Consider the following 14,792-nt stretch of genomic DNA (forward strand, 5'->3'; position numbering starts at 1 on the left):
TTCCGGTTAGGACACTTAGTGGCATAGTGCCCAAACTGGTGGCAATGGAAGGATTTGATCTTCCTAAGATCTTTCTTCTTCTTGGTGTTCTGATTGGACTCGACCTTTTCTTGGCTCTTCTTGCACTTGGCTTTGCTTCCTTTGTCTGCAAAGACAAAGTTCTCCTCGTTCTCTATCTTTGTTGAAACTCTAGCTCTTGTCCTCATCTGGATTTCTTCTTGGACACAGTCTCCCCACAACCTTTCTCCATTGGGAAGATTCTCTCTGCCATTGAATACATCCTAGAAATTCTCCCAAGAATTATGAAGTCCCAGTAGAGCAAGATTCACAAGGTCTTTGTCTTCTATAGTCTCGCCCACTCTAGTTAGCTCATTTCGAACTTGGGTGAACTTGGAAAGGTACGTAATGATGGACTCTCCTTTGCTCATCTGGATATTTCTTAGTTTGTCCTTCAGGGCAAGCTTCTTGGCATCACTGGATCCATCATACAAATTAAAGATGACTTTCCACCCTCGCAACCATGGTTCATTCATGCAGGAGTGGAGGAGCATGTGATCATTCCTATCATAGGAGCCATGGCATGAGAGTGCAGGATGACAACCATTTGTGTGGAGGTAGGACAACGGGATGATGAGGTTCACTAGAGGTTGGATTGTGTAGAGTCCATGCCCATTGAACACTCAAAGTTGATTAACGCATTGTCAGATAGTGTTTTGAGTTTGTCAGGCATTCCAGAGACGATGGATGTAGTTGCACGAGTGAGTGCAAGGTCGTCGAGGAAGAGAAGATTGATGCCTAGACTTCTACTGATGAAGAATGCAGAGGAGTTGAGGATTGTGAGGAGTATTTGAGGAGATTCAAGGAGGAAGACGTTGACAGATGGATTAAGATGTTGGAGCAGAATGAGGATGTCGATGGAGGAGTGCCTGTGGACCAGGTTGAGACCATGGAGACAGGTATACCAGGCCATGACGATCCTGTTTTGATGGAGGTTATAGAAGAGAGTGGGGGTAGGTGTTCTTATCTGCCTTTAATAAAGTACATTGTAGAGAGGTATGGAGGGTTCATACTGGGCGCAAGTGGATTTTTGTCGATGATGAGGAGAGATAGCATTGTGATGCGGAATGGGAAGCCATATGACTTCCCCATGCCACCATCCTTCTGAGCACATAGAAGAGATGGGCTCACTATCAACTGCTCTATATGGTAAGACAAGGGGACCATTCCCCTCAAGTAATAGCAAGACCACAAACATATTGCAATTGATCCACTCCAACATATCTGGTATGATGCCCGTAAACTCCTTGGGAGGATACTTATATTATCTCACCTTTGTGGATGATTATTCTCGCAAGACCTGGATCTACTTCTTGAAGAAGAAGGATGAAGTGTTCACTTGGTTCCGACATTTCAAAGCCTTGATCAAAAACCAATTTGAGAAGAAAATCAAGATATTGAGGACTGATAATGGGACCGAGTATGAATCCAATGAATTCCAAGATTATTGTAGAGAAGCTGGCATTAAGAGGGAGACTACAACGCCATACACTCCCGAGCAGAATGGTGTGGCTGAAAGGAAGAATTGCTCTATTGTAGAAGTTGTCCGTGCCATGCTTCATGATCAAGGCCTTCCAAAGTTTCTATGGGCTGAAGCTGCAAATACTGCCGTGTATGTTCAAAACCGATGCCCTCATTAAGCATTGGACTCCAAGACTCTCGAAGAAATGTTCACAATAAGAAATCCGATGTCTCTCATTTTAGAATTTTTGGAAGCCCCGTATATTTTCATGTTCTGAAAGAGAAAAGAAGCAAATTGGGTGCATCTGGGAAGAAATGAATCTTTGTGGGCTAAAGTGAAAATTCTAAGGGATAAAGAATTTATGTGGATGGTCAAAAGGAAGTTGAGATAAGTCATGATGTCACCTTCGACGAAGATATGGCCCTCAGGAAGATCAACAACCTTCCTATTCTAAGGAAGGACCAATAAGCTGACACAGGAAATCAGGGTGAAAAACAAGACAAAACGATGCCCGATGTTAATGAACCTATGGATCATATTGATCCACTCCCTCATGAGCCTTCCTCCTGCAAAAGGAGACCCTCATGGCTTAAGGAGACTCTCGAAGATGCTGAGAGGCACATTGCACCTAGGGGGACTTTTCGTGAAAGCAAGAAGCCAAACAGGTATCAAGGATATTTCACTGCCATGAGCACTATCATGCAAAATGAGCCTTCATCATTCGAAGAAGCCGTGAAGCAACAAGTATGGAAGGATGCTATGAATGGAGAATACGAGTCAATTATGAAGAATGATGTCTAGGATGTGGTCCCTATAAACCAGGACAAATCAGTTGTCACTTCTAAGTGGCTCTACAAAATCAAGCATGGAGCTGATGGAAGTGCAGAAAAGTTCAAGGCTCGCTTTGTTGCTCGAGGTTTCTCTCAAAAGGAAGGTATAGATTACGATGAGATATTTGCACCTGTTGCTCAATACACCATTATCCACTCGATCATAGCCTTTGCTTCCTCACAAGGATGGAACCTACATCAGATGGATGTCAAGACTGCTTTCTTGCATGGTTCAATCAAAGAGGAAGTCTATGTGGAACAACTCGAGGGGTTTGAAGTACATGATCGGTTATCTCATGTATGCAGGTTGAAGAAAGCTATCTATGGATTGAAGTAAGCACCTCGGGCTTGGTATGAGAGGATTGATAACTATCTAATGAAGCTGGGATTCACTAGAAGTGAAGCCGATTCGAACCTTTGTTCTAAGGTTGAAAATGATAAACCTCTCATTCTGGTGCTTTATGTGGATGACCTCTTTCTGACAGGTGCAAACCCTCTCATTCACAAACGTAAGAGGGAGTTGGCTTCTAAATTTTAGATGAAGGACCTAGGACTGATGCACTATTTCCTAGGGTTGGAGGTCTGGCAAAAGCCAGGTGAAATTTTCCTCTCTCAAGGAAAATATGTTGTGAAGATATTGGAAAGATTTGGGATGGTGGACTGCAAGCCTGTGAGTACTCCGATGGAACTTAACCTTAAGAAGTTATCTGGTAGTGTTGCTGGACCTGAATTGGGAAATGCTTCTGAGTATCGACAACTCATAGGAGCACTGATGTTCTTGGTGAACTTCCGTTTGGACATATGTTTTGCAGTTAACACATTGAGCCAATACATGGTTGAGCCTCATCATATACGTCGGATTGCCGCCAAGAATCTTCTGAGATATCTTCGGGGCACTATCACTCATGGATTGAGATACATTGCCGGAAATGTGAGGCTATGTGGTTATTTTGACGCTGATTGCATTGGCAGTGTGGTGGATCATAAGAGCACTTCTGGATGCTGTTTTTCTTTGGGTTCTGCTTCGATATCCTGGATGAGCAGGAAGCAGAAATCGATTGGCTTGAGCACCGTTGAGGCCAAATACATAGCTGCCAGTATGGCTTCCTGTGAAGCTGTCTGGTTGAGGAAGCTCTTCAGTGAGTTGTTTGGACATGTGATGGATACCACCATGATATTCTGCGACAACCAAAGTGGGATCCGATTATTAGAGAATCGCATGTTTCATGATCGCTCCAAGCATATAGATATTAGGTACCACTTTATCCGGGATATGGAACAACGAGGAGCAATAAGGCTCCATCACATTGGGACTGATGAGCAGGTCGTCGATATTTTGACAAAGCCCTTGGGGAAGGTCAAGTCCTCGGCCTTTCGAGAACGACTTGGAGTCGTGGAAAGACCCTCTTATGAGGGTCCTGTATGAGATGGAATTGGAGCTCTGGGAGCTTCGGGGGGCGTGGGGTACTTCTTGGAGCGGGGAGCAACCATAGGGTGAGTGGTTCAGCCTTCCCCTAGTGGTTTGCTGTGTACAAGGTGAGTGGTTCCATCCTTCCCGTGTGCTACCCCTTGGCGACATGTGAGCAGGACGAGTGGTTCATCCTTCTCCTGCTGAGACATCCTACTCATGCAGTCTGGGACTCATGGGAAGTACCTCTCATCTGGCCAATGAGTAGGGAAATGAGGATAGAGACCATAGTATTACTGATGGACGCATCATGTACTACCGTACTCCTTATGCTAGGATGTATCATATTGATCTGGGATCAATGGGAGCTGACTTCGGGTTAGTAAGAGTGGTATCAAACACTCTCTTTTGATTGGAACTGACTTCAGGTCAGTAAGAGTGGTATGAAATACTCTCTTTTGATTGGGATTGACTTCGGGTTAGTAGAGAATGGTATGATACATTCTCGATCACTTCTTCTTCTTCATAGTTCCAGAGAGCAGAGCAGTGCGTTGATGGCAGAGATAGTATAGATTGACAGATGGATTAGCAGGTGGAGTTCTCCCTAATTGAGAGGGAGTGTTAAAATTGGCAACTAGGGCCAAACTCCACATGGGTCATCTTATTTATGACAATTGATATTTTTCTTGGATTCCTCTCTCCGAGAGGTGTAGGATTGATCTAAAGATCATCTGATTCTGACATGTACAAATGAAGTTATGAATTTATTTTGATTATGGACAAATTGTCAAGGTCGGCCAACAAACTCATGTAGGCTTAGAAGGCCAACAGTCACATCTATTCATCCTTAACGTTTGCCTATAAATACATGATGCCTAATCCTCATTTGGACACACACATCTCTCTCCTCATTTGATTAGGTATGGATTTCTGGGCAGCATCTCTCTCCACACGTGCGAAGGAAAGGAAGGGCAATTTTCTGTTTCAGCGTTGACCAGGTTTGACCGAATTTATAGAGGCTGTTTTTGGGCTACGTTGACTTGTTTTGCTGTGATTTTGGGTGGAGGAATTCTGTCCTAGCAGGCTGCATTTTTGGGCACAGAAATCGAGGCAATCCGTTGACTGTTTGACCAATGTTGACTGTGGTTAGGGCTGACCGCAGGTTGACTGTTTGACCAGACTTTGACTGGGCTGAATTTGATTGTTTTGAGGGCTATTTCATCTTGCTGTTTGGATGCTGAAGTTGACTGAAGTTGACCAAATCTTTGAGGGTCAAATCTGCCCTGTTGACCAATGTTGACTTTTCTGGTTAGGGCTCTTTTGCAGCTGTTCTGAATTATCAGAATTTGTAAATTGTACTAACTCCCTCTGCTGAACTATTGAAGACAAAGAAGAATTGATCAAGGGTTTCCCCACATTGGGGTTTGTCTCTAGCTGGTACCACATCTTGTGTCCTCTTGTCTTGGCTTGTCTTCTATTGTTTATGTTTATGTTCTATCAACATTTTACTTACATGTTTATGTGATTGCTAAACTAGATATTGATATTGGGCTCATAAAGAAATTGAAGTAAAATTGCTCTAAAGTCTAGAACATGCCATTGTTGTCCAACATTAATAACAAAGGAATCTAAATTTGATGAGATTGCAGATGGATTTTAGAAAGAATATTTATGTCTCCGCTCTTACAGGCATTATTATAGATGGCAGTGATATTTGGTTGGAGGACAATGGTGCTTCTAGGCACATGATAAGTTCACGAGATTCTCTCACATATTTGATAGAGAAGGATTCAACATTGCAGGTGGAACTTGGAGATAATTCCAAGTATGTAGTGAAAGGAGTTGGGACAACATCGTTTCAACTGAAGTCTGAAGATTCTCTACACATGAGAGATGTATTGTTTGTACTAGGATTGAAGAAGAACCTACTATCTATTTTAGCATTGGAGGATAGAGGTTACAAAGTTGCATTTGTAGATGGTCAGGTTCTTGTATGGCCTAAGGGCTCGAGCATAGATTCAGCAGGAGTGATTGGTGTTCGAGAGGGAGAACTGTACTAGGATGTCCAATCGAGGCAATGGTACATGACATATCAGTTTATGTGACTTATGGTATCAAAGATTTGCTCACCTGCATTACAGGGTTTTTCCAGCATGGAGGAGGATGGTTATAGGTCGTCCAGAGTGCTAGGCAGATTATGAGGGTGTTTGAAGGGGTGATACTATGTCCAAGGGGACCTTGGATCTAGTGCATTCAAATGTATGGGGATCAATGACAATATCATCTTTCGGTGGTTTCTTGTACTATGTGACATTCTTTGATGATTTCTCCTGGAATACATGGATCTACTTCATGAAGACCAAGGATGAGGTCTTCAGCAGGTTCCAGGATTTCAGAGCTCAGGTAGAGAACTTGACAGGGAAGAAGATCAAGGTTTTGAGGTTAGATAACAAAGGAGAGTATACTTCGAAGGACCTCCATGTTTTCTACAAGGAGGCAGGGATCGAGAGGGATTTGATAGTTCCTTACAAGTTACAACCCTCAACAGAACAAGGTTGTGGAGAGGAAGAACAGGTCCATTGTGGAGGTTGTCAAGGCGATGAATCATGCTCAAGATTTACCCATGTTCTTATGGGCAGAGACATCCAACACGATAGTTTATGTTCAAACAAGAGTCCTCGTTGGATATTGGAAGACAAAACTCCTGAGGAGACATTCACAGGAGAAGAGGAAGAAGTTAGAATCCTCTGGGAAGAAGGGTACTTTTGTGGGATACAATGAGACTTCGAAAGCCTACAGGATCTACATTCCAGGACAACATCAGATTGAGGTTAGTCAGGATGTTACTTTTGATGAGGAGGTAGCCTTCAGGAGGTCTAGAGAGTCTCATATGGAGATTGATAGTGAGGAGCAGGAGGCTTCGAAGGATGTGGGTACAGATCCCTCTAGTCATGTTGTTCATCCTTTAGACTATTAGGAGGTGTCAATAGAGGCAGCAGAGCCAGTGGACCTACCCAGAGATGTTGCAGTGCTCATGTCTCTGATTTCCAGCCCTGAAAGTACCAAAACAGATGAAAAATTGCGTAGTGATCCACTTTGGATAAATGGAAGGGATTGAAACTGCATCAACAAATGTGGCTCCAGTTTATTTGTCTTTAAATGTGATGGTGTCAATTTCATTGCCAACATTATTGAAAATACTTCCTTCTTTCATTAAATATGGCCTAGCTTTTCTACACAATGTCAAACAACATTTATGATGAGCATGTGGGCAGGTAGTGAAGTGTCCAGTTTTTAACTTCTCAAATTAATTAGTAAAATAGATAATAAATGTTGGGATAGAGCTTCACTCATCCGAAATCAATGTCATAATTTTTTGTGTTGAGGCAGATACAATGTCAGTATGATTCTAATTTAGCAGTAGCAAAGAAATGTTGGAATATTACAAGGATGAGATTATCACAATTGAGGTCTAGCATGTTGCATGACAAGGCATGACTTGACCTTTGCAACAATTTGTCTAATTCTTACACTCCTTCCAACAATCAGCTGAAATACTTTCTTCATTAAATTGTTGCCATATAGTGCTTCAGGTGCTGTCATTTTTGTTATCATTAAGGCCTTTAATCACAATGAGTCTGGCATATTTGTTTTGATGCCTTGAGAGCTCTGATCATCACAGACCCCTAGGTGCTTTAGTAGGCATGCATTCACGCTAACCCTTCTGGCATCCCTGATTCTCTTATTTTCTCGTGTTTTTAAGTTTTTTCTGCAGAGCTTTTGTTTTAAGTTTTTAACCATGAAGAACATGTGCGTATAACATTTTTTCCCCTTACAAGGTATGATACAATCCCGTGCGTAACTATTGACTGGTTTGTTTTGTCTATGTACCCAATACATTCAACAAAGATTTGCAGCACTTTAAAATCTTGATGTTGGTACAAATTGTGAGAAAAATGATAAATTGCAAACACAATATTGTTTAGTGCTTTTTTGATTCTGTTTATGTCATATGTATGAAGCTTGTCACATATCATGCTTTTGTAGGATGACATGGAAGTACATTATGCGGGATTCAACACACCTCACATGCATAACTTGACTGAACTTGTGCAGAAAACCTTGGTAATGCAGGTAATTTCTCCATTGAAAGATTAACATACAAGACATTGGAAACGTGGTAAAAGGAAACAGATATTTTGGAGATTTCATTCAGCACAGAAAAAGGATTAGCAGGGAATTCAAGTTTCAAGGATGAACCTAGAAATAGCAATGATCATTAGGATTATGGATAACAATTTTAACAGGAACCTGTTTTTTTTTTAGATTTTATCTTTATTGGTGCAACTTCAGGGCTTTATCCTCCTTGATTTAGGATGGCAGGGGAAGTAGTGAGAACTACAGGGATTTGTTTTACTTTGCTACTCTTTTCTTATATGTTTTGAGTTCTGTCAAGAGTAGGTTGGTATATCTAGAAAATGTTAGTGGGGAAATAAGCTGGAACAGAATCTATTTTAACTTGAAATCAAAGAGGTTTATGCATTCTTTATTTGATTTCAGACAAGGATGGTAGGGCGCCTTCAGTTGCCTGACAGTTCTGAAGTCTCTCCAAATGTTGTAGTGTTTCAGGTACTTGTGCCCAAAAGCTAAAAGCATAAAATTGCAGACTTGTTTTCCCCTTTTTTTTCTCCTGGAAAGGTTCAAATTGTAAAGGCTTTTGGTTCCTAACATTAGTTGTTCATCTTCTATATTTGCGAATCTATGACTGAAAACTGCTGTTATTTTGTATAATAGAGATTTTGTTAACTTGACATCTGTACATGAAAGTGGGCACAAAGTAGGTAGCAAATAAAGGTTCTGGTTTATAAATTGTTATCTACTCATGTGCCTGCTTACTTCTGGATTGTGAACAGATTTCCAGTAAGAGTCCCTTTGAGATGGACCTTGTTTTTGTTTCCGGCGCTAATGCAGAGAATTCTCAAGTGCAAGAGCGTGTTGAAAATCTTTCAGGTATGGTTTAATAGTAAAGCTTTTCTTTTGTTTTGTAACCAAAATGGACAAGTTTACTGAAGAAAATAAAATTTTCAGAAGGAACTAATATTCTTTATGTAGGATGTAAGAGTGATCAAACCAATGTTGCGAGCATCCCGATAGCATCTCAATTTTATCACGAAATCGCGATTTTTTGGCCAAGGCAATGTTTGCTGATTTTTACCGATGTTTTGATGGTATCTTAATTTTGTCGATGTTTGCTGATTTTTACAGATATTTTGCCGGTCTTTTGGTTTTCTTGATTCTTGCCAATTTTATCCTGATGCCGATGTTTGCAACATTGGATCAGGCATCTATACAAGATTTTTCTTTCTAGGTACTGTTGTGTAGGTTTAACCCGGTTTCAAGTTTTGTGAAATCACATCAAGTTTAATGCCCAATCCATATGTTTAATGCTGCTGTCATTGTAATATTCTAAATGCAAAAATTTGGGGTTTAGCTGAAATTTTAACTCAAAAATACTTTAGATAATACTCATTCATAAGCAGAAGATTGCCATGTAAAATTTAACAACATAGAACTGCAAACAACAATAATGAGCGCAAGGAAATCTCAGATTTATTTATAATATATATAAACTAGGGTTTTACATGCCAGAACAACTGATATAGCTGAGATAAAACTGGCCTCAGGAATCTGCTCCAATGTTGCACTGGCCCACCAGCAAAACTGAACTGAACTGCCACTGCTGAGCTGTCCTGTGAATTCTGGATGAATTCACCAAGGGGAGATGGGTGCTCGCCCAATCTCTTTAAATCACCTGAGGGTTTCCGTCCTGGGTCACCAATGAAGTAGAGAGCCGGGTTCTCAACCTCTCTTAGAAGAAGAAAGGTCAAATCCAAGATGTTCCCCTAATGGCCGCCTCCTATTTTTATAGATTTGATGGACCTCTCTAGAAGCTCCTATTTTATTATTATTTTAATCATTGAGCACATTTCCCTCATTTAAAATATCTTTTTAATGTGGGAAAATGGTAAATTGGCCACCATGCTCTCTCCGACCACTGAAAGTCACTTCTTAGCACCCCATCTTGTAGATCTTCTCGTTCCGGTTCCAACGAGCTATTAAACTGAGGTGTTTTATCAATTAATCTTCCCGGAATGCTACCTCGAGCATAATTAATTAAGTTAAGACCCATAAATTATAATAATGCAATTTTTTGGAAGTTGTCGGAATGCAACAAAATGAAAGGCAAACTGTGCGGGTGATGGAAGATGCCAAGTGAATGCCATCAAATCTGCTAAAATCTCCTCAAAACTCCTCCAGAACCCCTGATGATATGAACCTGCTCCCATGATCTGGCCATCCCATGCCCTGGAAATCCACCATGGTTGTACTATAGAGGAAAATAAACTGGGGATATGACAAATCCTCCCACCCCAAGATTGCTTGCCCTCAAGCAATCCGCACTTGTCCACTGTAGAGGCATTTGCAAACTGATACTAGGATCCCATATGAACCACTGGTCCACGTCATGCCTCCAAGCAATCCAAACATGACTGGATCCCTCAATACCTGGATCCCATGCCCATCTCTGCCTCAACCTGCTACCAGTAGATCCACCTGGATCCCAATGCCACCGTGGCCAATCATCGCCCAAGTCCCATGACTCGAATTGCGCTTTGTCTCCGGCTATAGCTACTGCTCCAACAAGCGAATACCAACTCATCACCTCTCTCCAATCCAACCTCTGGCATAGGTTGAGGTCAACCCCACCCTACTGATGCTTAGTTAGTGTTGCTGAAATACTGATGGACTGTCAGTCCACATCCCACTGCCCATTGAAACATGTAATAACCCTCACATCAAAGGGATATTGCCGTACTGTGCCCCGGACTAAGGATGATACTCCATCAATAGGATACCAACTCATGATTTGTCGCCAATCCATCCTGTGGGAAGGATCAGATGCATAGGCTCCTGTATATGTGATAAGTCCCCTATGCTGCACTGTGCCCCACTCACGCAACCTTGCTTGGTTAGTCAACAATATCCATCGAGAAAACCCTGCCTCTCTCCCTGTAATGGGTACAAGTGGCCAAATTGTGCTGCAAGCCCTATATATGTACTTCTGGAGAAGGCTGCTCCCTGAAAGTACTGCAACTCTGCTAGCTGCTTGTGCATCTACCTACTCCTCATCAATGGGTCGGCCCAAAGATGGATGAACCACCATCTCAAAAAGATCCTCCCTCATCTAACTGGAAACTCCACGCTCCTCCAATCTACCAACCTTCTGCGAAGCTATCCTATCAGACTCTCGTACCTCCCGAGGATAAGTGTCTACAAGCATTACCACCCTGCTAGTTGTCTGTACATCTGCCTACTCCTCATCAATGGCTGGCCACAAGGATGGCTGCTCATCCTCCTCCACCACGGGCTCAACATGAACCACCAATTGGCTTGCCCCCAAAGGTTCATCATGCATACAATGCATATCATCCTCCTTCCCTGACTCATGCTCCACCATATGCTGCTCATGCTGAATCATCATTGGGGACTCATCATCCTGAATGTCTCCCATAGGTTCCACTAACTGCTTACCATACACACTGGAATATAAATCTAGCTTGCTGTCATCAGCTCCACATGACTGCTCATGCTTCTCAGAGGCATCCTCGTATGAACCCATGGATTTGTCTAAAGAAGAATCCTCATCCTGAAGGTCAAAAGGAATCTCCTCCTGATCTACCTCTGCCATCTCCTCCGTGTCAATCCTGTATGAGTGGTCAAGTCCTCAAAGTTCCTTGTAGGTGAAGCAAATACCCTTCCTCCTTAACTCATTCTTGCTACATGGTCCCCCAATCCTGAGCAACTCCTCCCTGGTCAACTGTCCCCGATACAATCTAATATTCTGCTCAACCAACCTTTCAGCTAGCTCATAAGCAATGAGCAAGACCATTTGTTCCTCTCTCCAAATGGCCAAGAACTTAGATTATAGCTTCTTGCAGATGGCATCACGATCTCCCATAACTGAAGACAAGATGGACTGCATGTGTGCTTTGACCGTGTCTGGATGATGTTTCTTAATGCTGAAAAAGGATTGGAACATTTGAAGAATCAGGTCATCACACTCTAGATCAAACATGATGTCATAGGTTCGGAGTTTGGCCATATCCTCCAAAATCCGGAGCTTTTTCCCAAAGGTAAGACCCACAGTGTTATCCAAGTTCTGAAAGGTCTCTACTATCAATTTGAAAACTCTCCTCATAACATCATCGTTGTAAGGAGGTATAGGTGCAGTCAACCTCATAATGTTATTGAGACAGGATGCAACTGGAAGTCTGACCCCTTCACAAAGTTCCCCCAAGAACTTGTGTTGTATGAGAGCAAGCATAGCTGGTTTTAGAGCACAAATTAGTTTCATCCCTTCTAACTGGTTCACTTCCGAAAGGAGTGCATCTAGTTTGAAAAGGACTTACCATGTGACCCTCACGTGCTTCAAATCTGTCCCAAGTGCAAATATTTTGTGCCCTATTTTTTGCCTCTTCCGCACATCCTTTGGTTATTCTCTCTAAGGAATGGCATAGACCCCCTTTGAGAATGGTTTGCTATTCTGTTTAGTTTCCGGGTGTATATCATAGTTCATTGGGGTGTTGTTGTGTTGGTTTATGATGTGTTTCAAATACTCCATTGTTAAGCGACAAGATATAATGCCTCAACAGGAAACAACACATACCAATATGATGCTTCAAACAATGCTGATATAAGTATGTATAAAAGTGAACGTAAACATGCATAGCCATTTCATAGTCTAGGCACAGGTAATGAAAATAGAGGAACCTGGTATGTAGTAGTTCCCACAAGAATATAACACAGTCCAACACTCTGTTTAGGAAATATGTTGCCCAACGACTCAGAATCTGAATCTTCAACTAAAGATCATCCTTTGTTTATGTGCACAATCCTCTGTAATTGCAACCTTTGCAACTGTGTTGTAGCCCCTGTCAACACACTGCTAGCAAGTACAACAACCACATTACAGTAGAAACCTCCAGCACAATGATCTAGTACCCTGTCACTTAATTGCAATCCCTGAGTAAAGAGGCATGAATTTGACAGTCCTTATAAGATGGAAGCGTGTGGTTTTGTTCTCAAACTCCTTATTGTCTCATCAATAGAAACTGGCCCATGAAAAATTATTTGGCGGTGCTGTTTTGATGTATTAACGTGGGACCCAATTTCCTGTCATGAGACTCATTCTCCCTTTTGTGAATATTTGGTCTGTCCCCACAACAAGGTATATAACCTCTTTAAAACAATTCGTGGGCCTGGTACGATTTTGCTTGGTACGCACAACAAAGAGGAGATAAATACCAATGCTCAACCCACCCTCCAATACGCCATTTCTCTGGAATACCTTGGCCAAAACTTGTGCGGTCTAAGAGTGATGAAGTTCATCATGAACAGGGGAAAGAGACTTATTTCTTCTAGTCTTCAAACTTAGCTCCAAGCCGCCTAATGACACATAGGTTCCCCACAACAATATAAATGGCAGATCAACTATGGATATCTGGGCCCTTGGACTCAAAGTTTGAATTTGTTCTCTTCAATCTTGCTTTTGTGCTTTGGCCTCTAAAAATTTACACACCCCACGCTCAAAGCGATAAAGAAGTCTGAACCATTATGTCACCAAAGTAACTTGCCATGTGAAATCCTTATTTCCTTTGAAAAAGGAATGCGACCTCTTTGCAATAGGGGCTTGACACTTTCAGTGGTTTCGTTCCCTTGGTCCCTGCAATGATGACTGACAAATCTGGTTGTTATTTCGGCCTGGAGCTTCCATGAGCTTGACTTCATAAAATAAAATAAAAAATCGCCCTTCCATTAATTTGTCCGGGGATGCATTTGATGATCCGTCCGAATTTCAACGACATTGGACCAATATATGTGGCGGACCCCACTCTCATGCCACGTCCTTCTAATTTCAAATGCCATGACCTTCTAATTTCATCCACGATTTTTATAAGTCGACCCCTTTAAATTAATTCTTGGCTCAATACAATAACTATTGGCTTTATAAGTTGATTGGGCCCCCTTTTAATATGTTGTGACCTTCATAAAGATTTTAAAAATAATTTGGCCTTTTTTAAATAGTTCGCTTGGATAAATAATTGGCCGAAATATTGTTGGCCCTCCTTACAACATCATTCAACCCCCACTACGAGCTCGGATCTCCTTCGTGACTCGACTCTTGGTCTGTCACCAGCGAGTCTTTGCGGCTCTTCCAGAAGCGAATGACGGCTAAGAATGTGATTTCGTTCTTTCTTGACGGCTTCCCAATACGCCTTGCCAAGAATCACCCCCGTGTCTTCTTAAAAGAAAATAATATTCGGCCATTAACTGCCATAAACACCTTTTGACTTGGATATTGACTTTTGCAGATCATAAAATAATGCAAAAATAACAATCGAATGTACCACATATAAAGGTTCGACCCACTTTAAAATAATGTGCCACAGTTTATTAAAGATGATATCGGACCCTTTATAAAATAACTCAACTTTGCACCACTTTGTAATAAATCTTGGCCCACTTCAAAATATTGGTTGACGACTTTTCACAACATTGGATTCAATTTGTAGAATGATTATTATGCATCAGACAATTTGTTCATGGGACAACAATTTGTTGGGCATTTTGTCAGACCATAATCGTTGCAACTCCACAGACTGAGCCAAGACCAAGGTTTTGATACCGCTGTAATATTCTAAATGCAAAACTTTGGTGTTTTCTTGAAATTTTAACTTAGAAATACTTCAGATAAAATTCACATTCATAAGCTGAAGATTGCCATGTAAAATTTAACAACAAAGAACTGCAAATAACAATAATGAGCATAGGGAAATCTCAGCTTTATTTATAATATATATAATCTGGGGTTTTACATGCCAAAACAACTGATATAGCTGAGATAGAACTCACCTCAAGAATCTGCTCCAATGTTGCACTGGCCCACCACCAAAACTGAATTGAACTGCCACTG

At 41.5% G+C, this 14,792-nt stretch overlaps 1 protein-coding gene across 1 annotated transcript in view; it reads left to right on the forward strand.

Moving 5' to 3' along the window:
- Positions 1-14,792, forward strand: part of GCS1 (glucosidase 1) — a 450,551-nt gene that overhangs the window by 36,214 nt on the left and 399,545 nt on the right. The window contains exons 6-8 of the mRNA XM_089385790.1: positions 7,805-7,891; positions 8,318-8,386; positions 8,671-8,767. Of these exons, the coding sequence (XP_089241916.1) occupies positions 7,805-7,891; positions 8,318-8,386; positions 8,671-8,767 (253 nt within the window). The remainder of the gene's footprint in view (positions 1-7,804; positions 7,892-8,317; positions 8,387-8,670; positions 8,768-14,792) is intronic.

Source organism: Pinus tabuliformis, chromosome Q, assembly GCF_031772625.1.
Source record: "Pinus tabuliformis cultivar Carrire ecotype Pingquan chromosome Q, CPIR1, whole genome shotgun sequence".
NCBI classification, from domain to species: Eukaryota; Viridiplantae; Streptophyta; class Pinopsida; order Pinales; family Pinaceae; genus Pinus; species Pinus tabuliformis.